The 26597-nt window shown below is 35.8% G+C and overlaps 1 protein-coding gene across 1 annotated transcript in view; it reads left to right on the plus strand.

The window, feature by feature from the left end:
- Positions 1 to 26597, plus strand: part of cacna1aa (calcium channel, voltage-dependent, P/Q type, alpha 1A subunit, a) — a gene marked incomplete at both ends in the record, with an annotated part of 123584 nt that overhangs the window by 29307 nt on the left and 67680 nt on the right. The window contains 5 exons of the mRNA XM_081388655.1: positions 982 to 1087; positions 1286 to 1425; positions 22589 to 22680; positions 24659 to 24811; positions 24906 to 25093. Coding sequence (XP_081244781.1) covers positions 982 to 1087; positions 1286 to 1425; positions 22589 to 22680; positions 24659 to 24811; positions 24906 to 25093 — 679 coding nt within the window. The remainder of the gene's footprint in view (positions 1 to 981; positions 1088 to 1285; positions 1426 to 22588; positions 22681 to 24658; positions 24812 to 24905; positions 25094 to 26597) is intronic.

Genomic DNA, 26597 nt, shown 5'->3' on the forward strand with positions numbered 1-26597 from the left:
CTTAAGTTCTTGTGTTTAGTGAGCCAAAGAGGCATGTCACTTTGAATCACGAAGGCGGCTATAACCTTCTAAGCTCATACTGACTCTCAACACACATGCACACATACACAAATTGGCCTGCAGTAAATACGAGCGGCGAGTGATGAGGTCATTTAAAGCATACAGAATCTGCCTGACTCATACTCATCCACTGCGTGTGTTACTTCAGCATGAATACCAGCTTATTTGCCACAGGCTCAGCCAGCCGCACAAGGAGATGATGTGAGATGTTGTTTGGCCCATGCATGATGCTACATTTACTATTTGAAGTAGTTTCAAAGTGAGGTGGAACTTGATTCTCAGTTGAACTCAGCAAAATCACTGCTGTATTTGACTTGACCTGTATTTAGCACAAGGGGCTTAATGTGATTTTGCTAAGTAATCCAGTTAGGGTGACTGTTTGAATGTCTGCCCTCTCAGAATCCGATGTATTGATTCTTCACTGATGTTCAGAGAGTCTTTGACTCATAAGTTTACATACCCGTTGAAGTGTCTGTAAGATGTTTAGCATTTTCGAAAAATAAAGGGATTAAAACTTGAAAAAAAGATCATAAAACGTTTTTTTTTTTTTTATTTAGTGCTGCTCTCAAGAAACCTCAAGAAATATTTACATAGCTTATTCCACAATACAAAATTATAACAAAATTTACAAGAATGATCCTTTTCCAATTTGTATATATTATAGTTATATTGTGTGTTGCTTCCTTTTATATAATTATTATATCTTATATTCATTTTAAATATTGTTATTTAACGTAATGTTAAAGTTTTAAATATGAAATTATAAATATGCATATATTATAAATATTTATATTTTGTCTTTTGTCTATATCATTCATAAACTAAAAGCAATTTGTACAAACCCACATATTCTGAAAGGGGTATTTAACTGTTGTAGCATTCATGTTGTTTTAAAAGTTTTCCTTGACCTGTGATTCTCACTCCATTTGAGTACATGATCCTGGCTACCATCATCGCTAACTGCATTGTCCTAGCTCTGGAACAACACCTTCCAGATGGGGACAAGACCCCTATGTCAGAGCGCTTGGTGAGTTGCAGTTGTGTTTATCAGTGTTTCTTTGTTTCAGTATACTGTAATACCAGAATCTACATGACTCAACAGAAAACAGAATAACTAATAACTAATTGGTCTCTGAAATCATTCTTTTTGAAGAAATCCAGTAGTTGATTCCTGTTTACACACTCTTGTTTCTCTTTGTCCATCCCTTTGTCTTCTCTCTCACAGGAGGATACAGAACCTTACTTCATCGGCATTTTCTGTTTCGAGTCAGGCATTAAGATCTTGGCCCTGGGCTTTGCCTTCCACAAGGGCTCTTACCTACGTAATGGCTGGAATGTCATGGACTTTGTAGTTGTGCTTACTGGGTAAGTCAGAACAAACACATCTGCATTCACTTACAATAAATTGCACCCACTGATACAGTTGTTTGTCACACTGCATAGTTTTAGCACCCGGTTCACTAGAAATTATGCAAATACAATACTAAGGGAAATTTCTAAATTCTCTACACCAATTTTGATGTCACAGCAAAAACCTGTAGGCTATTAAGCACACTCATTTTTTTTTAAGAAATAAGTTCTGTGTCCATATTCGGAGGTCATCTGTCAAATATGACCGTATTTGAAAGCATTGTGTTGGTACCGATACTGCAGAAATGTTGGTATGGACCCTTTACACATTTCCAGGGATTGTGTTTTGTACTTTAATGCCAAGGTAATATACACAAAGTATAGCATAATAATAATAATAATAAGGAAAAAAAAAAAAAAACTTTACTACATTTGCGATGTTGATAACAGTGGAAATGCATCATCACAGTCTGTGAAAAGGGTCCATTGTTGTTACTGTTTTACTGTGAAGTACTTTTGCTGCCCCTGCCACATGCTATAATACACAATAATTGCACCAGGCAGATAGCACTGACTTACACGTGTCAAAACCAGACTCAATGTGATAAGATAGACACTAGACACGACGCGACTGCGAGATGCGTCAAAATCAATCAAAACCCACAGCCAATCAGAACAGCATGTGGGCGGAGTCTCGCGGCAAGTGCACAGTACCAGAGAGTAATCTTGATGGCACTCGCAAGAAAATGGATAAGTAGGCTACATTATCAAATTCACAAATATTACACCATTTAAACATTAAAAATACAGAGGCTACTGAGTTACTAAAACAATCTTTGTCAAAGAATACACTTGTTTGTTCACAGTTTGAACGTTCTTGTTTCCATTTGTTTAATTTCAAGATCTGAGATGAATTATCCATTGTTGCTTTTACAGCTACAAAGCTGGGAGCACTAAATGATATTCAAAGTCACATTGCATGCTTTCAAAATGAAATAAAGCACATAAACAGTACCTGAGATTATCATATTGCCACACTTTGGGCCCTATCTTGCATCCAGCGCAAATGACTTTGTACAACGACGCATGTATCATTCCTTTTTTAGACCCGACGCACAGCGAACTTTTCCCTCCACAGACGCACGTCGGTAAATTAGGGAATGAACTTGCGCTCCCGGGGGTGGTTCAGCGAAAAGAGAAGGCGTGTTCCAGCGCAAACGTTCCCTGGTGCTATTTTGCAGTTCCAGAAAACAATTCTGCCACAGACCAGGAAAAACCTAGTCTAAAGTCAGTGGAGCGTTTTCAGTGGCGTGTTCAGATGCTATTTTAAGGGCGCATGCTTGGCCATAATGTACACTCTTAGAAGAAAAGGTTCTATATAGAACCTTAAAAGGTTCTATCAGGCGCTACGTATTTGGAACCCCTAAAAGGTTCTATATAGAACCCTTTTTAAGGGTTCAATCAAAAGAACCCTTTAGGGTTCTTTGTAACCAGGAAAAAGGTTCTATATGGAACCTTTTAGGGGTTCATTCATTATCATTTGTTTTGTTCTTTCCGGATTAAATATTTCATATTTTTGACAAACATCAAGACACTAAAATGTAAAAATGTAATGGACATCAAAAAGTCACCCATGAATACTAAAAAAAGCACACCCAAAGTGCATAGAACTAGTCATTTATTTATATTAACAAAAATAATTATTATTACTGAAAGAATGCTACTGTAATTTCAAGTATTCAAGGCTTTAAATGTACAAATCAACATTAAAACATCAACCATTTAAAAAATATCTCATAAATAATGAAAATAGTTTCACCTACATCTACATATTACAAAATAAGTCCATAAAATGTACAAAATTACATTAATCTATCACTAATAAATAATGCATATATACAGATTCACCTAAATTCCCATCAGTGTTAGAACAACATCAAGTCCCTTGAAACTACAAATCCATATTAATATAACTCACAATGGAAATATACAGATATAGAAGTACTTCAAATCTACAAATTCATAATATCACTCATAAAGAATCTGAATACATAGATTAAAATTCAGATCAGCATTTCAGAACATCAAGTACTTCAAATCTACAAATTTACATTAATATCACTCATAAAGAATTGTAATTACAGATTCAAATTCAGATCAGCATTTCAGAATAACATCAATCGCCTCATATTTACAAATTTACATTAGCACTATTCATGACATATCAAAGTATTATGATAATTGATTATAAATTTTGAGCACTGGGACAGTCAGTTTTTTTTTTGGGCTGCTGGAGAGTTTAAACAGGTAGTGCTCAACAAAATTCATCGTGTGAGTGATGTGCTTGGGGTATTCCACACTGAAATAAGTAGCAAAGAGGCACTCCATTGGCTCCATCACATCCATTTCTGCGCTCACAATGTTGACACCCTCCATATTGATGCTGGCTCTTTTTGCATGGAGGGGGTTTGAAGCTTCATGGAAAAACTATAGTCGGAGTTTGCTTTACTGATTTCTGCAAGTTGGAAAAACATATACATTATTTGTGAAATAACTTAGAATACAGTAGTCACAAAAGTTAAAATTCCATCAAAAATGATCATTTAGTCAACCCCATTTTGCCCAAAATTTGCTTGACTTTTCTGTGGTGAAAAACAAAAGGCAGAATGATAGCCTTAGTCATGTTTAACTGCCTTTGCATACTTTCTTCCAAACAATTAAGGATGTGACTGACCATTTTTTTTACCACAGTGGTAAGGGCCAATTCAGAATATAAATATTCTGAATTGGCTTGGTTGCACACACAACTCACAAACAATCATGAGCACAGAAACTTCTTTTCAAGATCAATGCAATATTCATTAATAAAATAGCTTGGATAGCATACTGTGTTTTGTGTGCATGTATGTCATTGAAAAGCAGCACATTAAACTTTAATTGTAATTAAACTGACTGGAACTGCCTGTCAATCAAATTATTTTAATATACACCTTTTAGCCAATCAGAATCAAATATTCAGACAAAAGGAAAAAGAGAACATACTTTTTGTGTTTGTGTCAATTTGCTGAAGTAAACTGTTCAGCACATCCCTCTGACTTCCATGTCTAGCCACATTTAAGATGTTTGGAGTCAGAACTTGAAGAGCAGTCTCTAGATTAAGATGAAGGTCCTTCCCAAACTGCATCTTCACTTCATGCAGCAACTACCAAAAAAAGAAAGAAAGAAAGAAAGAAAGAAAGAAAGAAAGAAAGAAAGAAAGAAAGAAAGAAAGAAAGAAAGAAAGAAAGAAAGAAAGAAAGAAAGAAAGAAAGAAAAATTCATTAAAACATAAAAATGTTTTAATAATAATAAACAATAAAATGTTTTTATTCATACAAATTTTTTTAAAAATGCAGTGGAAATACTAAACTCAAAGGAAACAACACTAAAAACAAATACTCACAAGTTGTGGAACCTGAAGAAATGGGAACATGTCCATGACCTCTCGTGTTGATTTTGTCATTAAATCGACTCTTTTAAAAAGAGTGCATCTCATTCGATTTTTTATGTTGGTGTAGTCAGGTTGTCTTTTACGTAGTTCAGCATTTATCAGTAATGTGCTCCCGAAAACTTAATTGATCTTCTCCAATATTTTCCAGGTTTAATATAATCTGAAAAAGTAGCAAATAACAAAATTCCTATTGTATATATAGGAATTTGTATATACATTACTGGTCAATAACCAAGCAATTTTAAGACATTTTAGTGAAGAAAGAAGACAAACCTCCTGACTGGGTGGAAACCGGATTATCAGTACACAGGAGTACTGGAAAGTTTGCAGTCTTGCTTCTTTTTGTTTGCTGAAATGAGCAAAAGACAGTTCATATAAGGAAAAATATTTAGAAGTGAGTAAAGGATGACAGAATTTTCATTTTAAAGTGAACTATCCCTTTAAGCTGTGTGTGCTTTAGAAACAGCCGTACCCTGCTTCCAGTTACATTAGACACCACTTGACTTGAACATAAAATAATCATTCATAAAGTTTGAAAAGGTTGAAGTGAAAATGATAAACTTTACTGAAGAAGCAGCACTAACCTTATCGTTTAGATAGCTGATAATTTTAGGGGGGCTGAGTGGTGAGACGAAAAATATGGTGGTTGAAGCCCACCTAAAAAAAGGGTCTAACGTTAGAACCGCCCCTAAACTGAACGCACAAGCGCTCGTTCTGTTCTCTAGGGCTGTTCTTAATGAGTGTGCGGTCAAAAACTAGCTTAGAGCAAAAACTAGCTTATCTGCAGTTAAAAACTAAGCTTAGGATCAGAAAACACAACATTTAACAGTTTGCAACAAGCACAACAAAACTTACCGATGTAAGGCAACTTGTGACACTGTCGCGGTTCAGGGTATTTCGTGTTTTAGTGTAAATCCGCTGTAGAAACATTGACAACTTCATTACTAATGGGTTTAAAGCTTATAACAAGTAAATTACTTAAAAAATCAATGTATTTCTCTGACTTACCACAACAATATTTCCGTCAGACCATCAATTTAAATCAGCAGACGGGGATCAGTCTCTTCTCGACCGTTGGAATTCAAAAACGACGTGCACTGCTGCACTCGCGAGACCGCGCTGCGTGAATATGCTCGCGCAAATGCAAACAAATTGTTTACTTTGTAAAATTAATGAAAATAATGAGTTTATTACTTCTTTTTGTTTATGTTTGCTGTTCAACAGATAAAAAAATTAAATCCATAATGCAAAATTATTTAGATGGTTGCGGTACAATAATTTCAAATGACAAAGAATGAAATGAAAAAGCAGCAAACAAGGCTAAGTAAGACCAGATGAAAGCCTATTCAGCTATAAATGGCTTAGAATGAGCCCTTATGTTTGTTTTTGTACTGAGTAATTTCTTGTTATGATGATAATAATGATGATGACGATAAGGTCAATATAGGGGTGTGCAATATAGGCCTAGCTAACTCGTCTGCGATAATATCATATTTTTTGTTTTAACGATGTGCGCTTTAACATTATCAAGTATATTTCAAAAACTAAACAAATCGTGCCTACAGAGTGCACGCATCTATAGGCTAATGTAAAGTTACATGATGAAGTCTAGTTATACTAGTGAGCATGTGCATTCTTTCACTGCATTATTCAGTGTATTCAATTGCATTTATGAATGCATGTGAATGATCACAAAATTCAAGATATGGGGGTTAGAAAATGTATATATTTATATAATTTTATGTAACTTAGTTAATCAATATCACACGAAGAGTGCCATTTCGGTTTTTCTCCTCCAAAAATCAGCATGATTAAAATGTGATTTTAAGTTACTATGACAGTTTAATAAACAATAATTTAATTACAACTACAAAATGTTGCAGAATAATGTAGGCTAATATATAAATGAATAATAGCCTAAAGAACCTTTGTGCCAAAAGGGTTCTTTCTTGTCATTATAGAACCTTTTTAGCATAAAAGGTTCTTTGGAGTTGAGTAAAGAACCCTATGGTTCTATATAGAACCCCAATGAACCCTTTTTTCTAAGAGTGTAGCATGTACACAACGCGCATACACTTTGCTTCTCTCATCTACACACAGATGCAGAAGTTGCCATTTTTGCAAACCATACATAATTACAAGGAAAAATATTCCACATGAGGGAAATCATTGTGGTGTCCATGAAGATGTGAAAAAATAGGCATAAATCTAGCTTACACATTTACCAAAATTATTATATGCCTGTTTAACGTAAGCTTATTTGGGTGGGTTTCTCCCATCCCCATTCAATGCCACTTCTCTGTCTTTTATGTTTGAACTACAGGAAAGCTTAGATAATGCCTGTTTAAACTGGATTAAGGGTGGCTAGTGAATAAAACACAGGTGTAAAAGTGGTGCCACTGTTTAGTGAATTTACCCAGCAAGCTTTTTTAAATGTCTGTGTTGGTATTTTAAATATACAAATAAGCCATTTGAAATAATACCTACTGTTATGTTCTGTTTTTAAAAAGGTTTTTGGGGGAATGCTTTTGTGAATTTGGTTTATTTTACGTGAATTCCCGCATGTGTTCGTGTTGACGTGAGTGTGTATGTGAGGTGTAACCGCACGGCGAGTGATGTTGTTCTCCTGACCTAATGAGCTCATGGTGAGCTAAGATCAGAGCAGCACTGTGGATACAAGCGGTGAGGACACTACAAATGTCACCAGAGAGAGAGAGAGTTTGACAGAAAAAAGAGAACCATACAGAAGGAAGAATGATTGGACAGCACAGGGCTGTAGACAATCATGATTTTTGCAAAGGAGGAAGGAAGAGTATAACTTGAAAATCTGATGGTTAGACACTTAGATTTGCTTTTGCCTTATAATGGCATGTCGAGCTTGCAGTATACTTATTTAAAAACATGAACAATATAATGGACAGAACAATGATTTATTTTATTAAGTTGTATTCTCATCCAAGCCTGGATAAAAAACACATAGGGCCCTGGGGCAGTAGCAAACCCAAGGGCCCCCTTCATGGTAGCCTATCTTGGTGCCACAACGTTTTCTACTACAAGACTAATTCGTATTTAAAAAAAAAAAAATAATAATCAAATCTCCAACACAGAGTGAGCACACAATGAGTATAAATATTCCAGGCTTCAACACATTAAAAGCATAAATGCATTTTCACTAGATATGAGGCCAAAGCAAAAAGATTTCCAGAAACAGCAACACATTTTGCACATTTGTCTAATGTAAGGAGTTTACTTTAAATTGTTTTTAATAGTCAGTATAGTCTGTTTAAAAAAGGAGTAATGTGGGAAGATTTCTTGGCATATGTGAGGACCCTGGCTGCAGAGTTCTGAATATATTGGAGCTTATTTATTGTTGTGTTGGGTAAGTCATAGAAAAGAGAATTGCAGTAGTCTAGCCGGAAGGTAATTAAAGCATAGACTAGGGTCTCTGTCAATATCATTGATGTTTAAAAACTAACGTAAACTTGTAATATTCTGGAGGTGTAAGAAGGCAGATTTGGTAGGAGAGGAAATGTGAGGGAGGAAGGAGAAAGAAGAATAAAAAAAAATGTGTTCATTAGATGATGAAGAGTAAAGGCCCAAGAACTGAACCCTGTGGAACACCTTGTGAGACAGGGGAGGTAATGGACTTAGCCTGAAGTTTTACTGGGGTTAAGGCCTTTAAATTGGAATAAATTAATTAATCAATGAATAAATAAATGACAGAACCAAATAATAATAGATATTTTTGAAAATACTGCAAATGTGTTTAACAACTTTAATATTGCATTATATTGCAGGCTCTTTATTTAATATTTAACTTCAATTAAAGTTTATTAAAAAGGAACATATCCACACAGAAGAAAAAGTCATAGCTTCATCCTTAATTCATGGGATCCAGGCTATAAAGCTCTTAAATTCTCCTTAGTTGTCTAAATGAAAAATTACCATAATTCTTGCATAGAATCCAGGAAACTATAAAGCATACCCAGAAACAGACTGTGCTAGCTTCTGATAGGCTGAAGCAAGGCATTCACAAGCATGCAGGAAGTATGGCAGGGCGACGCAGTGTCTCGTTCCCTCTTCAGGGAACCAGGGTTACATACGTAACCTGAGACGTTCCCTTTCAAGGAAACTCGAGCTGCGTCGAGAGACTGTGGGAACACTTTATCCACAACGCCATAATAACCAATGCCTGTCTGTGTGAAGTCATAACACACACCAAGAAACAAGCACTCTAGACCATGGAGTGGGGCCTAGATCCAAGTTATAAAATCTCACAAATGTGTGTGGTGAGGACCAGCCTGCCGCATCACAAATGTCATGAAGGGAGACACCCTACAGTAAAGCCTTTGAGGCAGCCATACTTCTGGTAGTAAGGGCCCGGACAGCCATAGGTGAAGGCTGACCCGCTGCTTCATAAGCAAGTGAGATAGCCTCAACCACCCACTTGCTCATTCTTTGCTTAGATGCTGGGTACCCTTTCCTAGGTGACCCGAAACAGACAAATAATTGATCCGACCTTCGCCACAGGGCAGCTCTGTGGACATAGGCATCCAAAGCCCGAACAGGGCATAGCAAATTTTTCCTGATCTGATGATAAGAATGGTGGATGGCAGAAGGCCTGTAGCATAATGGGGCCTGCAACATTAGTTGGGACCTTAGGAACATAACGCGACCTAGGGTGAAGGAAGGCTTTCACCATACCAGGTGCAAATTCCAGACACGAAGGAACAACCCAAAAGGCTTGCAAGTCTCCAATTCTAATTCTCCAGATTTAACCAAAGATGCCTCTCCGTGGCCACCAGGGCTGCCTTAGACCGGCCTACAGATTTGGCCGTCTCCTTGGTGGCCCTAAGAGACAAATCTGTTGCGCAACGCAATTGTGTCAGCGCTGACTTCCTCACTCTCATCCATGTCCCTTAGCAGGTCAGCCTGATATGCTTGCAAACTGGACATAGTATGTAAGCAAGCTGCAGCCTGACCTGCTGCCAAATACGCTTTACCCACCAGTGCTGAAGTGGCTTTTAATGGCTTGGTGGGTAACGTCGGGTTTTAGTGACGATGCTGATTCAGGAGAGAGATAGCTCGCAAGCGTCTCTTCAGCCCGAGGCATCGTCACATAAACATGTTGTTTTAATCCCATAATATTGCTATAGTTGATGCATCAATGCTTACAACATCCAGATCCTCAGAACTGGATAATTGTAGCACTGGTACCTCGCATCAGGGAGAAGAAATTGCAGCGCATGCTTCTCCCTGAGACAAGGCACTGAATCTGGCAGGTGAAGGCAGAGATAGGGCTGGGCCCGTCTCAAATGCCTCTGTCAGATCCATTTGCGAACCCCAAGATACCCCGTATCACAGAGAGCGCTTGCTGAAGACACAGAAGCTAGCGTGGTCTGTTTCTGGGTTAGCTGAAGCTATTTCCTGCTCTGACGTCACCCGCCTATGACGTCTCGTCACACCATTGGACTGATTCTACACGTGCTTCATGACGCAATCACGCAGGGGCGTTCCCACAGCGTTATGACATACTCGAGGGAACTCCTTTATTTTTTTAAATGGCCAGATGTTTTTATGATTATTTTAATAGGGCATTAATTCAGGTATCCAAAACATTTCAAGCAAATAACGAAAATTCAGTAATGGACTGGTCTGTGTGAAAACTGTGTGAAAACTATGTGAAAATTAATTTACTTATTGTTTAGTAGACCTGAATTTGGCGTGAACAGGCTTTTACGTTTAAGTTGATGTTGCACTTTTAAGATAATCAGAACGGTGGATGCCAATATTGAGGCTCAGATTAGTTCATGTGCACCAGTTAAATTTTTCCCAAACAAAAATGTTCTAAAAACAGTTTGCTAATTAATTGTTTTTTCTTCTATGATATATATATATATATATATATATATATATATATATATATATATATATATATATATATATATATATATATATATATACTGTATATATATAAACGTGCGAACGTTTTGAGAACATTATTAAAGACCAGAAAACATTCTATTAACGTTACTTGGAGAATGTTTGTTGATAGCTTTGAGAGAACTTTGCCAAAACGTTAGTCAAAGTTCTGAGGAAGTTCCCTGTTAGCTGGGTACCCTGCTGAATGTGATCTTATGAGTTTCCTGATCTGCATCTGATGATAATGATAATTGTTCAAATGTTTAGGGCAGTAAGGGTTCTTTAATTATTTTTTTAAAGATGTAAATTATGCTCAAAAAAGCTGCTTTTTTTTTTTTTTTGATGAAACATTGTATTACCCGAGTAAAAACAGTATTGTTGTAAAATATTATTTCCATTTGAAATAACTCTTTTCTATTTTAATATATTTAAAAATGTAATTTCAACCTGTGATGGCAAAGCTGAATTTTCATTACTCCAGTCTTCAGTGTCACATGATCAGTTATAATATGCTGATTTGGAAACATTCTCAAGAAACATTTATAAGTACGGAAATGAAAGAAATAGAAAGTACAAAAGAACAGGATTTTTTTTAAATAGAAGTATTTTTTAAAATAAAAAATATCTTTAATGTCAATTTAATGTCTTACCTGAAACCCTTGAATGGTATTGTATGTTTCTGAAAAAAAAAAAAAAAAAAAAATACTGTGAAATTGAATCTATAGTGTTATAATGTCTGCACTGCCTATCATCTTGCAGTACATTACTTCTTCAGCATATGTTCTAGCCTTTCCATCCCTCTCTGCATACATCAAATTCGCTCACATATCCAATTTAGTTTGTAATTTAGAGAACTAGGAACTGAAAGGAGAGGTGCTAAAAGGTTGGCTCAGGCAGATATTGCCACTTGACCTACAATCCACAAGCTTGATTGATCAACCATTGTAGCTCAGTTAGCATGATTAGCAGAACTGCTGGATCTCATCATGCGTTGTTATTGGTAGTTTAACGCATGGTGGGTGTTGTGAAAATTGAAAAATGTGCAGGAGGTAGATGTGTGGCAAAAACATTTATCATGTGACGTGCTCCATCACATCAGCAGTGAACTGATTCTCAGCTCTGTCATATTCTGAGTTGTACTGAAGAGGGGTAGAAGTGCAGAGTTTTCGTGCGGTTGTGTTATTCTAAGAACCTGGTGCCTTTTTCAGTAAACTTTTGTAAGATTTTAAACATTTTGTTAGACAAATAAATGTGATGAATAGCTACTTGAGGTAAATTTGAATAAGTTAATATAACATTAATAATTATGATAAAACAGGGTTGATTCTAACAGGATTGACATTTTACGCCTTGTGCTCAAGGTGAAATTACAAGGTGTTTCATAGAGAATTTAAAGCTGATCTTTTTGCAAATGTCTACTTTTGAATGACCAAATTTTACTGTACAATGTCATTGTTGTAGTTTTGGCATATTAATCTCGTCCAATTATGTAAAACCTAACAAAATAAAATATTAAGTGAAAATATGTATGTAAGTGTCATAATTATTTTAAAAGGGACAATATGATGGTAATAGGATAGATGTGCAACCTAAAGACACAAGTCTTATTAGCACATTGTCAATTAAAATCTTAAAATATATAAAAATGAAATGCTAATTTATTATAAAATGCTATTATTATATTTTTTTATTATTTTTGTTAATTGTCAATTTTTATTAATTATTATTTGCATATTTGATGATAGCAAAGAGAAGTTTGCAGACCGAATATAAACATTCAAAATAAAAACTGTTGTCAAACAAGTGGCCCTTATTTAAGGACAGAGGCAGTACTGTGCTGTACATGGTGGTTATAGTGCATTTCTCTCTGAAAATCGGAGTAAAATGGGCCGTTCCAGACATTTTTATGAAGAACAGCACAATCTGATTAAAAAGTTGATTGGAGAGGGTAAAATATATAAAGAAGTGCAGAAAATGATCGGCTGCTCAGCTAAAATGATATCAAATGCTTTAAAATGGCAACCAAAACCAGAAAGTCGTGGAAACATAACCTACCATTCGAATGGATCGAAGAATAGCCAAAATGACAAAGACTCAGCCAATGATCAGCTCCAGGGTGATCAAAGAAGATCTAAAGTTACCTGTGAGTACTGGCACAAGTATCATGATATGGGGATGTTTCTCATACTATGGCGTTGGGCCTATTTATCACATACAACAGATCATGGATCAGTTTGAGTACATCAAAATACTTAAAGAGGTCATGTTGCCTTATGCCGAAGAGGAAATGCCCTTGAAATGGGTGTTTCAACAAGACAACGACCCCTAACACACCAGTAAGCGAGCAGCATCTTGGTTCCAGACCAACAAGATTAACGTTATGGAGTGGCCAGCCCAATCCCCGGACCTTAATCCAATAGAAAACTTGTGGGGTGACATGAAAAATGCTGTTTTTGAGGCAAAAAACAAGAAATGCAGTGGAATTTTGGTATGTAGTGCAGTTGTCCTGGGCTGGAATACCTGTTCACAGGTGCCAGAAGTTGGTCGACTCCTTGCAACACAGATGTGAAGCAGTTCTCAGAAACCGTGGTTATTCAAGTAAATGTTTGACTTTGTAAAGCAAAATGCAGACACTGCAATTTTTTTGAACAGCCTAATATTCCTTTTTCTTCTCTTTCTATAAAGTAATAACAAATTTGATACAAAAAATTGTATTGTTTTTTTTACACGTATTCTTTTGATATGTTTTGATTTCGGAATAGAATGTGCAGTGTTATCAATGAATTTGCATGTATTGAAATAAGTTATAAGGATTTTGAGCTTAACACACTTTTTTAAACACACTGATATTATTTTGAACACAAATGTGTGTATTTGTGTTTATATGTGTACATACATAATGAGATTCTCCTGTTTGATCTTTCAGAGACTGTGTGCGTGTGTGTGTGTGTGTGTGTGTGTGTGTGTGTGTGTGTGTGTGTGTGTGTGTGCGTGTGTGTGTGTGTGTGTGTGTGTGTGTCTGTGTGTAAATGGGTCAGAGGGTGTGTTGGCTGCAGTAGGGAGGAGAGCTATAGCCCTGTTTGCTGCAGCCATTTTCTCTCTACTCACTCTATTCTTAGTCTTCATCATGTGCACAGTGAATGTTTGAAGTAGGCTGAGCAATTGTTCAGTTTAACAGATGTATGTGCATATTTTCAGAATTCAAAATCGAATAAGATGGACAAATAAATGCATAAGCAAGGGTGAAGGAGAAAAGGGAACCGGGTAAGAGAAGCTGTGGCTGGTGGAATGAATTTCAACGTGATCTTGGGTTTGTCTTTCCATGTTTGAGAGAGGAGAAAGAGAAGAGAAAGGGAAAGATGCAACCGGAGAAGCAGTAGGTTGGAAACAAGCAGTGGCTTGTATGTGTGTGTGAGAGAGAGAGACTAAGAATGAGGAGAAGCAGAGCAAGCCAATGAAAGCAGTCTATGCAGGAGCTGCTGCAGTAACCTGTTTTTCACTACTGCAGATGATCAATCATCCAGCAAAACCTTGAGACACAAGAACTTTCTCTTTCCTCACACACTCACATGCTGATATTTTCTCTCTGCTCACAGCTGTTCTCTCTTTGCTGTGGAAGGTAAATGGCGGATGTGTCTTTCAGTTGAGGAGCTCTTTGAAGATGAAATGATATGTCCCCTCTCAACACCTCAGCTCTGGTCCTTTGATATAACACACATTAATAGCCCTTTCTCTTTTTCCCTTTTTCTCTTTATTTTCCGATAGAAATACACTGAACAACACATTGAAATCTGATGTAAAACAGCTGCAACATGAAGCAGAGAGTGCACAAAAACTTCATTTATGCACACAGTGGTCATGGTTAAATGATGAAAATAGCCAAAACATTGCAATAAGACCTTCCTGTACACCAATGGATTTGCTGTTCCAAAAATATGAATAATTTTCTTATGAAATATTTGATTGAGGTTGCATCCAATTGTGTGAAATTAATTCTAATTATATCTAATATATATATAATTAGATATATAATTAGAATTAATTTCACATTACTATTTGTAATATATAATATAATATAAATTATCTCAAATTAAACCTAACATTTAGGTGTAACATATGCATTTGTTCTAACATTAAATTCACTTTTCAAAACAAATTATGCTATTTATTATGCAATTTATCACATATATTAATTATATGCCTTCAGTTAGGGTCATTGATTGTACTTGTATTACCCGAGGGATTTATTAGTGTCAAGTTCACCCTACTCAGTCAACTGTGTAAGTCGCTTCTGATAAAAGTGTCTGCTAAATGCATAAATGTAAATATGTGTGTGTGTTACCTTGTGTGGACCTTATGTATTTAGTGAGTTAGTTAGTTTCAACTTTATTGTCCACCAATGGGGAAATTCTCCTTTGGCTTTTCATAAAAACAAGTTATACACAATATACAGTGTGAACGTTATTCTCAAAAAGAGTTCATTTCCCCAGTCCCTTCATTCAATATTTTAACTGCCACTGGTATAAAATAATGTTATTATATACTTTTTTAGGGAATTTTGGGACCTTATACTTTCTTCCAGGTGGAAGTGTTAGAGTTAAGTGGGGTGTGGATTCAGATACAACCCTTCTTATTTTTCTGTGTATTGCCAGCAAATACAGTTTATCAATATGTGTTTGCTGGCGCCCTATTATTTTTTTTCTGCCATTCTCACTATCCTTTGCAACTTATTCTTATTCCTCACTCCTAAGTCACCACACCAGGCTGTAATATTAAACATTAAAACTCTTAACATGACTTTCACATACCATTTCCAAAACGGATTGGCTAACATCAAAACTCTTTCAGAACAACCTTTGACTTGCTTTCCTTAAAAACATGCACAGAGAAATAGGAAAACTAAAATGATCCTTTAGTGCTGGAGATTTGAACATATGAGAATCAATTTCAGAATCATTTGAGTAAATCTGTTTTAAAATCTTCATAAATGTTTATGTGGGTTCCTTTATGGTCACATGATAAATCATGTAGAATGTTTAGTTAAAGTGACCCTATTATGCTATTTTAAAGTTTCCTAATGTTGTTTTGGAGTCTCCTACAACAGGTTTACATGCATCAAAGGTCAAAAAACTGTTTAATTTCCTCATAATATACATTTGCAAATCACCACATTTTCAGTGATTCTCAAACGACTCATCAGATCAATCAGTCTCTCTAAATCCCGCCTTTCCGCGAGCTACTCTGCACTGATTGGCCAGATAGGTCAGTCTGTTGTGATTGGTTTACCGCGTACAGCGTGCGCGTCGAAAACAAAAACGCCCATTGCCATAACAACGTCAGCTGTCCTGAGGCTTCCTACACCATAAACTAAAGACAGTAACGAACAATGACATTGATTTTTACCATATCAATGCGAGCGCGAGTCCAATGATGAAACGCTGGAAGAACTAGTTATTCAACCCAAACCTCCATCGCAAGGACGACTCGAGTAGGACATTTCTCAGTGATGCACTACTCAGTTTGAGGTACATTATGAGATGTTGCAACTGTAATTCCTCACCATCAGCATTAACAAGTGCATGTCCATCAACAAACGGATTATTTTACTTGTACTTATTTACCAAGTATTTTTCTAATTTATTGCGGTGAACATGAGGAAACTGTATCAATAACAGTGCATACATTAGCCGAGCTCTAGCGTGAATGACTGATGAAACAAACGTTGGTAAAACAAATCTTGCTCCATGCTTAATCTTTACTCAAAGTAGTGAGAACGACAGACAATCTGCATTAATAGACACAGTTTAAGGTATTAGTGGCCCACAACTAGGGTGACCACCATCAAACAAACCAAATGTGGGACGATTACTAAGTTTGAGTGAGACAATGTGGGACATGTTACCAACACTAAAACATAACCTGAAACTGTTATATAATGTCTATTTAACTTAATAAAACATTTGTATTCTGCATTTAAGCTGATAAAAATACTTTGTTCTTTAGTCCCTTCCAGAAAAGACCATTACATCACAATGTAACATAACATGTCTTTATTTTACATGTCATTTAAATTCAACATCACTGAGCCCAAATGCAGCAGGCATCATGCAGATAACTATTTTTGAAACAGTTCTGACCAAGTCCATCTAAAATCCAACAAAATAAATAATGAACAAATAAAATATAAAACAACATGAAATTAGTTAATTGACGGTCTTATATATTAAGAGTATATTAAACCAAAAACTTTCATATTTTTAGAAAGGATATGAATTAAAACAACCACTGCAGGCAACAAGTTTATAAATTCTGTTAGATAAAAATTTTAATTTACTGAATTATCCATTTGTTTTCTGACAGGGAAGGGAACATATAGAACGATTTTTTTTTTCGTTTCGAATTTTTCCACATTTTGATTGATAGCCGTCACAACCTACTAGTGACCGTGTTTACTCCTTTCTTTTCAACCATTGGATAGGATTTAAAAACAGCGGTTGTATTTGTACTTCTGACGAGGCTCTGTTAAATTTAGTTGAAAAAATAATAATAAATAAAATGCTTTCTTAAAAAGGCAAAAGAGATGCACGCTTTCTTAATATGATAATTAAAAACCAACAGACTGATGAAAATGCGGGACATTTTCTCAATATGCAGCGTGCGGGACAAGGGGTGAAAATGCTGTGTGTTACAACGCAAAGCGGGTGGTCACCCTACCCACAACTGATCAGCAGAAGAATTTCAGTTAAGACAGTAATAATGTTAGTTAACCAGTTAGCAGGAGACCAACACAATATAAAACTCAAAACTAAGTATTTTGAATACTATCTTTCAAGAGCAAGCGGTTTGCGAGATGAATTCTGAATTGAAAGATGAAAGATGCAAGATGAATTTTAACCACTGATTCTTCACATGCTCATCCTTGGGCAGTGGGGGGAAAAAAAGGCTTTACCGTCACATTGTAGAACACAGCGTCTTCTCGACATGATGCTATTCAGTATCCACAGGAATCAGCTGCAGTGTTTGAAGTTCAAGTTTTCCCTGGTGTCTGCGCGCGCAATAAGTGGGCGGGTAATATGCTAATGTTTCGTCTTGATGTCACAACGAAGCGGCTTATGACTTGTTTGAAAAACGATTCATTTCATTGACTCAGTCAACTCTTACTTTTGAAAGACAATAACTTTGTATACAGTGGTGCACTTTCAGATTTAAAACTTTGTAGGATGTTTTCAATCACTTAGAGCCATGTTACACACTACATGAAAGGTCCTTTTCAAAAATCCATAATAGGGGCACTTTAATATTTCACGGTGACTAAACATGTTTGTTTTCCCGCATATATATGTAGAGATTATGCTATGGCTATTTAATTTTGTAAAAACAATATCTTACTGTGTATTGGACATATTGCAGAGTATGTAGATGCTGTATGTTTTTAGATCCATCAAACCCCTCCTTTTGCCTTGTTAGCACATTGATGCTAAGATTCTATCAATGAGAAATGGCTCTTGTTCCCATGGAAACAGTTATGAATGAGAAGGGCCCAGTAACCGTAGAAACTGTCTGAATGAGGAATTGCCAGTTGCTATGGGGATATGGTGTATTGTGAGGAAGTCTGTTGTGGGAGTTGTCATCCTCATCGACTCTGTGTAAACAAACAAAAAGAACGTGAATGTGTTTTTGACTTCACTGCTGCTACGGTATTCATACAGTTTTGGTAACTAAACGGTAGTGTTTTGACTAGTAGCAGCACTGACCTACCCTTACGAAAAAGTAGTTTATTCAAGTGTGCTATTTGTATTAGTAGTTTCTTTTAAACTAAAAATAATAAAGTATACTTTCAGTCTACTTTTTATGTACTTCTCAGAAATATACTTTATGTACTTCTCAGAAATATACTTTATGTACTTCTCAGAAATATACTTCAAATTCCACTTAAGTATACTTGACTTATACTGACAGAAAAGTCTAAGTATATTTGGCCTCTTGTTGATCGAGATATACTTAAAAGTATAATTAAGTATACTAAGTAGCTTGTATTTGTGTTTACTATTTTGATTGAGTAGCTTATTAAATACTTTTTTTAAACATAATATTACATACTGTCTTATAAACTAACATGTTCAAGTTCATATAGTAACTAGCTTTCGGGTGGAATAGCTTATAGAGTAAATAAAATGAGCATGGAACTGAACCTGATCTTGTACACAGCGATAATAATTCCCTTATGAAAAATAAGTTTATTCAAGTGTTCTATTACTATACTTCTTTTCAACTAAAAAGAAGAAAGCATACTTTCAGTATACATTTTATATACTTCTTAAAAATATACTTTATGTACTTAATTACACTTAAGTGTACTTGACTTATACTGAGAGAAAAGTCCAAGTATATTTGGCCTATACTTGTACTCAATCTTTTGATCAAGATATACTTAAAAGTTTAATTATTCAAAGTATACTTGGCTTGGAGTTGTGTTAACTCTTTTGATCGAGTAGCCAGAAACCTTTTTTATTTAAGTATATCAATATATATATATATAAGCTTTGGGGGTGTTGGACTCGATCTACTCCATCTGTGTTTTGATCACATTTCTGAATCTAATCAAGGCGTAGTCTTTGACAAAAATGTGATTTTCTCATCTTTTTTGTTTAAAATGTTGCCTTTATTTATGAAACTTACCAACATTCGAGTGTTGATAAAAAAGGATGCATGAAGCTAATAAAATGTTTTTAAAATTAAAGGACAGTTAAAGGTATTTTTCAAGTATAAAAAATAACATTTGAACATAGTAGTATACGCCTACTGCAAGAGTAAAAATTATATATAAAGAGTAAACTATAAGTATAATGTTAAGTTCACTTAAAGAAAACTTGCTGTATAAAACTACTAAACTAGTAGTTTACTGAGAGTACACTAAAAGAGCAAAAATAATATATAAATGGTAAACTATAAGCATGATGTTAAGTTCACTTAAAGAAAACTTGTACTATAAAACTACTAAACTAGTAGTTTACTGAGAGTATACATCAAAGTATACTACAAGTATTAATAGTAAACTACTAGTATACCCATAAGTTCACTTGCAGTACAAATGAGAAACTTAATTATGAACTAGTTGTGCACTTAAAGTTTACTACTGTTACACTTATAGTACACTTAAACATATACTTTTATATATTAAAAGTGGGCCAATTTAATCCCAAGCGGTATTAAAATAGTACACTTACAAGTTTACTACTAGTACATATTGACATTAGTATACTTACTACATAATGTATACTTAAAAATACACTTGAACATTACTTAAGTATACTTCATAAAATGAACTTTAAGTATACTTCTTTTTCGTAAGGGTACATAAACGTTCACTGCTACAAAAAACACTGCCGCTTTCTCTCACACCTAGCCGTACACACATTCTCCCACACTCACAGTGTGTGTCTGGGATTGTGGTGAGATGGATTGGCACATGTCTCCCTGTGGGCCGCCCCATGTCAGTGCAGTGTAAACACCTGTGAATTCTCCTCTGTATCCCATAAACCCAATCTGTCAGATTCTTTGGGGGCTCCACTGTAGCCCACACACCCACGGTTCACCTTACTGAACCTCCTCAAAACAGCAAAGCCTCTGTCTCTTAGCACACCAGTTTAGTGGAAGAAACACTTTTATGTATACCTTTACAACAGGGTCTCATTTAAGGGTCTCATTCTTAAATTACCTGGGGGCTTTGAGCTAGGTGGTGTTCTCCAGTAAGGGCAACAGATTTTATTTTATTTTATTTAAATATTTAATTTAATTGTGTTTTGTTTTGTTTTGTTTACATGCATGTAGGCCACGGCACTAACATGTTCACAGTGTTACAACAGATTTTTGTTTTGTCTTGTCTTGTTTTTGTTTTGTCTTTAGTTTTGTTTGTTTTGTTTTGTTTTGTTTTGTTTTGTTTTGTTTCAAAATGTGCACTAAAATTGTAAACAACAAGACAAATAATCTGTGTTTTATGAATGGTTTGACTTTAGTTTCAGTTTTTTAGGGTCATTTAAAATGTTAACTCAAGCATTAGGTAATTTTATTTGTGTATGTGTATGTTTGTTAATGTGTATACACAATGTTAATGTGTATGAGCTGTGAGTCAGGATTTCCCCACATTGTGTGGACCAAATGTCCCTCAATAGTAAAACCTGAAATTACCTGCCAACAGTCTCCATAAGGAATTTTATTTTTTTATTTTATTTTTTATTCTTAAAGAAAATATAAGGGTTTCCATGAGGGCTAGATTTAAGGTTACAAATCAGAAATATCATTAGCTCATTATAAAACAGTCAATGAAAAGTCCCCACCCTCATAGAGAAATAAGTGCGTTAGTGTGTTAGAGAACGGGAGAGAAAGTGTTGTATAATAAGTCAGGTACAGCTGACAGTGGTGGCTTTCAGACTGCAGCTCTATAAATAGACGAGGAGAGATGGGAATAAATCAGCCAGTCAGCATCTTCCTCTCACTCTCATCCAGCTCCTCCCCTCTCTCTGTTCCCTCTTCCTCCTCCAACCCCCTTTGGCTCTCTTTCTTCGCCTCCCCTTTTGCTCTGTTCATTCTCTCTCTCTCTCTCTCTCTCTCTCTCTCTCTCTCTCTCTCTCTCTCTCTCTCTCTCTCTCTCTCTCTCTCTCTCTCTCTCTCTCTCTCTCTCTCTCTCTCTCTCTCTCTCTCTCTCTCTCTCTCTCCTTTCTTTCTCATTTGGCTTTCTGTCCATCCCCAGTAATTTACATTAATATTAACTGAATTACTAGTCTTCCTTCAACCTCCATGATTGCTGCCTCTCTGCATCTATGTCCTTTTCTTTTTTTTCTTTTCTATGCCCTTAGTTGCTTTTAGTTTGTTCTACTAAAGGCAGCTTTCTTTAACAGTTGACACTCATATGAAAGCAGTTTTAGACAGGTTAAAATATCTCAATGGACATTTTTCTAAATGTCATGCACAATGAAGCAAGTTTAGGTTGTCAACTGTCGTCAAAAACAGGCTTCGTGTGGCGATAAAACTGATATTTTGTTGCTACATCTGTGGGTTTGAATGTTGATTAAAATTCCTGTGTCATATATATGTTTCATTATCCGTGCTGTATTGATTCAGTTGGATTCGCGTCTTTGTTCTTCTCTGCATGTTATCACTAAAGAGAATCAGGTTCCAGTGACTTTCCTGCACAAATAAAGGTCATATGAATACAAAGCAGCGGTACCCACATTTATCTCTATTCTCTGCGCATGGACCTTTGACATTTGCGGGGGGACGGGCAGTGTGTGCCATCCTCTCTCAAACCATTAATGCCCACTGCTTATCGTATTTGAGTCCATGATTCACACACTGTAGCGTAGATGTCTGACCAGGTGAAGCCTTAATACAGTAATTTATGATTTTAATTTTGTCAGTGTTCAGAATGCTAATGCCCAAAATTTAAATCATAAATTACTGGATTAAGGTTTCACATGGTCAGACATCTACTGTACGCTACAGTATGTGAATCATTGACTCAAATACGATGGGTAATCATGAATACAATCATTTATGATTTTAATTTTGTCATTGTTCAGAATGGGCATTAGCTTAATCTCGATGTAAATAGATATACATGAGCTCTGTTCATGCACCTTTGTCTCCATTTATACACGTCTTTCTCAAAAAAAAAAATCTAAACTGTCAGTAAAAGTCAGTCCTCGTGACTGACTTTGTGTTTTCTTGGTCCTCTATAATTCATTCTGTAATGTTATTTCTCTCCAGAATACTGTCAACAGTGGGCTCAGACTTTGACCTGAGGACCCTGCGTGCTGTTCGAGTGTTGAGACCTCTCAAACTTGTGTCTGGGATTCCAAGTGAGTAACATTTGTTCCAACTGAAGTATTATATGTAGGGATGCACCGAAATTTCGGCTGCTGAAAATTATCGAAAATATAAGACAAAAATATGCTGCCCCGTCCCTCCATGTTCGACGCTCAGGTTCCACTCTTGCGCAGCATGTTTTGTAACCTTGCGAGCAGCTCCACTTCCAAAGGTGCACAACCTCGAAGCGACTGCTCAGTGTTCCGCTCCATGTGTACGCTGCGCTTTCTTTCGAACGCTCCACATGGACCGTTCACACTCACCGGAAAAGCAAAGTCCCGTTAAATAACTGAGATTGAGACGTGCTGAGATTAAATTTCTCTGTAGTAGTCTTGTTTCTGTGCTGTACCATCGTGTGGAAAAGCCGTGCTGGGTAACGCTGGTAAAATGACGCTACCCTCTTTTTCACCGATCCGCTCCCTGCTATCTGCTCACATGCTCTGATAACAATAGCTTTCTAGGTTTATTTACTGTACTGCATTTTATTATATAGTACTGAATTCAGAATAATATAATAATATATTGATATTAATATATTGATATTTAATATTATTTTAATATAGGCTTATTTTCTGTCCAATTTTTGTGTGTTACTTTAAAAGTGGCTTGTATTTTTTCAAAATTCAGATTCAGTAAAATTATTGAATTTGATCATTTATTTTTCGGGCCCAGAATTTTAATTTCAGTGCATCCCTAATTATGCTATTTGTACAATGAAAGTAGATGTGATTTGTACTCCTAAGCTCCAAAAAGAACAAAACAAAAATGCATTGCACTAGGTTTGAAGTCACTGAAGCGGGCTCTCTGCGAGTCTTACAAAAGACTTAGAAAGTCTTAATTCACCCTGACACAAATTATGGGCTTAAAAAGGTCTTACATCATAGGAGAACATTATATATTCATAGTCATGGCATTAAATGTTGCATGCATTGCAAAGAAAATTTGATATCCTCCTAACTATTTTTGTCCTGTTTTCCAATACAATTATCTAAAATCTTTAAATCTAGATACATTTACTTGAAATGCAAATGAAGTCTTGAAAAATTATACAAAATTAAGTGAGTTTATGCTTAGGACAAGAACATACTATATATATCAAAGAGTTACCAAACTTCCCCTTGAATTAAGTATATATATTTTTTTTTTTTGAGCACATTGGCAGATATTTGTTCTTTTTTTAATCATAAACTTTTTTTCATAATCAGTTTTACAGAAAACAAGATTTCATATGTTGTAATTTTGTATCTCAGTAAATGCATCTTGATTTAAGATACTTTAGATATTTGCACTGGAAAACAAGACAAAAACACTGAGGAAGAATGTCACTTTTGTGCAGTGTGATCAGAAAGTACAGTAAAATATATTCCAGGAATATAGGAGGAAGCAGATCAAGTCAAGCTTTTTTTGTCAAATTAATTAAAAAGTAATCAATATCTGTTGAAAGTAGTATTTTTAAACTGTGAAGTGTTGTTAATCCAACTCATTGTGTTTCTCCCTAGACATTTACATTTAAAGAACATATTGACGTATTGTGTTCCCTTCAATCAATTCCTTAAATTTTCTTTAATTGGTCTTAAAAATGCCTTAAAAGGTCTTAAATGTATCTTCAAAAAACCTGCATAAACCCTGCTGAAGACAAATGGCATTAATTCTTGCATTTCAAGTGACCAATTTGATCAGTTTAAAAATGCAACCGCAACTGTGATTTGAGGGCTTGGTGTAGGGGAAGATTAAATAACATTATATTCATCGTTCAAAACTATCTCATGATCTGAGAAGACTTGAATATACAGTTCATAAGAATTGCATTTATATGCTGATTTAGTATATTTGAAGTATGATGATGCACAGTATACATGATACATTTTGTGCCATATTACAAGCTTTCAAGTTTTGTAATCCAATTTTATGCTGCAAAAACAAACACTAAAACCTCTGTCAATGTCAATATGCTTGTTGTCTTCCCTCTAGGCTTGCAGGTTGTTCTCAAATCCATTATGAAAGCCATGATCCCACTGCTGCAGATCGGTCTGCTGCTCTTCTTTGCCATTCTCATGTTCGCCATCATTGGTCTAGAGTTCTATATGGGCAAATTTCATACCACGTGCTTTGACAGAGTCACTGGTAGGTCACTTAGTGCCAGTTTTGGAGATCATGGAATGTCACAATCACAAGTAGCACAATTTAATTAATTCTGACACCCTATTCTTTCTGTTAGATGAAATCCGAGAGGAGTTTCCTTGCGGGAATGAAACTGGCGCTCGGCAGTGTCCTAATGGAACAGTATGTAAAAAGTACTGGCTTGGACCTAACTATGGTATTACCCAGTTTGACAACATCCTGTTTGCCGTGCTCACAGTCTTCCAGTGCATCACCATGGAGGGCTGGACTGACCTGCTATACTATGTAAGTCGCATTGTAGCACTTGACTAATGCCACAGAGCTTCCTCGTTTCATTTTTGGATTTTTGACCTATGCTTAAATAGACCCTTAAAAGAACAGACCAAGATTAGAAAGAAGCAATTATTTATTTTTATTTGATCAAAGGTGATCAAAATCTTATTTTAGGAATATGTCATTTTTAATAAGGATAAAGGTATGTATTTCAATGACTAAAATGACATGAATACTGAAAAATATGATTGAAAAAATAAGATTTTTTTATACACTTCATGGACACTGTTTTCTATTTTAATATATTTTTTAAAATGTAATTCAGTCCTGTGATGTCAAAGCTGAATTTTCAGCATCATTACTCCAGTCTTCATTGGCTATGTTTACATGCACAACTTTTGTTTCAATCAGATTGAATTCATTCCGATTGATGAGTCTGAATGTAGTGTTTACATGAAACGTGATCGGGTTGATGTGCGCATTCACTGTATATGTCACAAGCTTCAAATCGAAATATTTTTTTGACATGCGCACACTGAACGAATATGCAGAGTTTTCCACTGTTTGCGCAAAATAACCATTCTCCTACATTGGTTCTTTATTTGTTTTAAACAGCAGACTTTTATTTATATTTATCCATTTTTGGTCATAATTTGGAGACAATGACATATGAACCGTTGTGTCATGCTGCTTATATTTGTCACGCAGTAAATGCCCCTCCCCGCGCCCAAAACCAGTCTTCTGTCAATGAGAATCCAAAAGAACAAGGACTGGTGGGACGTTGTCCTGCTCCACTTTACAGACACTGAGTGAAAGGAGAATTTTAGAATGACTGACGGGACACTCATTTATATGACAGGAAGAACAGCTCTTTCTGCGCGTCATACATCATTATGCTATTTCTATGCCACTGCACATGCACAGTCCTTGGTTTTCAATCCGATCAAGTGTTTACATGTCCCCTCGATCAGATTAGAAAAGGAAAAAAAACACCCCTTTCAATCCGATCGAAATTTCATTCGGATCGAGCTCCATCGGATCGATTAAGGTGTTTACATGAGGGCTTTTCAGTTCGATTGAGCCGTCAATCCGATTACTAACAGATTATTTGGTTGCATGTTGTAAGGCCTGCCCAATCGATCCAACGACAGTTTCCAATAAGCGGGTGAAGGTTTACTGCATGTTACTGTCTTTTCAGTGTGGCAAAGTAATTGAATTCCAATTAAACTTTTATCTGAGTCCATTTCCTTGAATTTAGGTTGGAATGCCAATTGGTTATTGGTCATATAGTTAAGCAACACATTTGATTATTCTATTTAACTCTTTACTTTATATTTTACCCGTTCATTTGGAAGCTATGTCGCTTTGAGGTCCTCACGCCGGCCGTTTAATGCGGGTCTCACGATCACAAACTCGTCAGTTTTGGTCACTAAACAGAGGTCATTTGCTAATATCTTAGATGGTTGCATTCATGCTTACACAATCAAAGATATTTTTGTATAGCCCCCCCATGGTC

Source organism: Scardinius erythrophthalmus, assembly GCF_964197995.2.
Source record: "Scardinius erythrophthalmus genome assembly, chromosome: 1".
In the NCBI taxonomy this organism is placed as follows: domain Eukaryota; kingdom Metazoa; phylum Chordata; class Actinopteri; order Cypriniformes; family Leuciscidae; genus Scardinius; species Scardinius erythrophthalmus.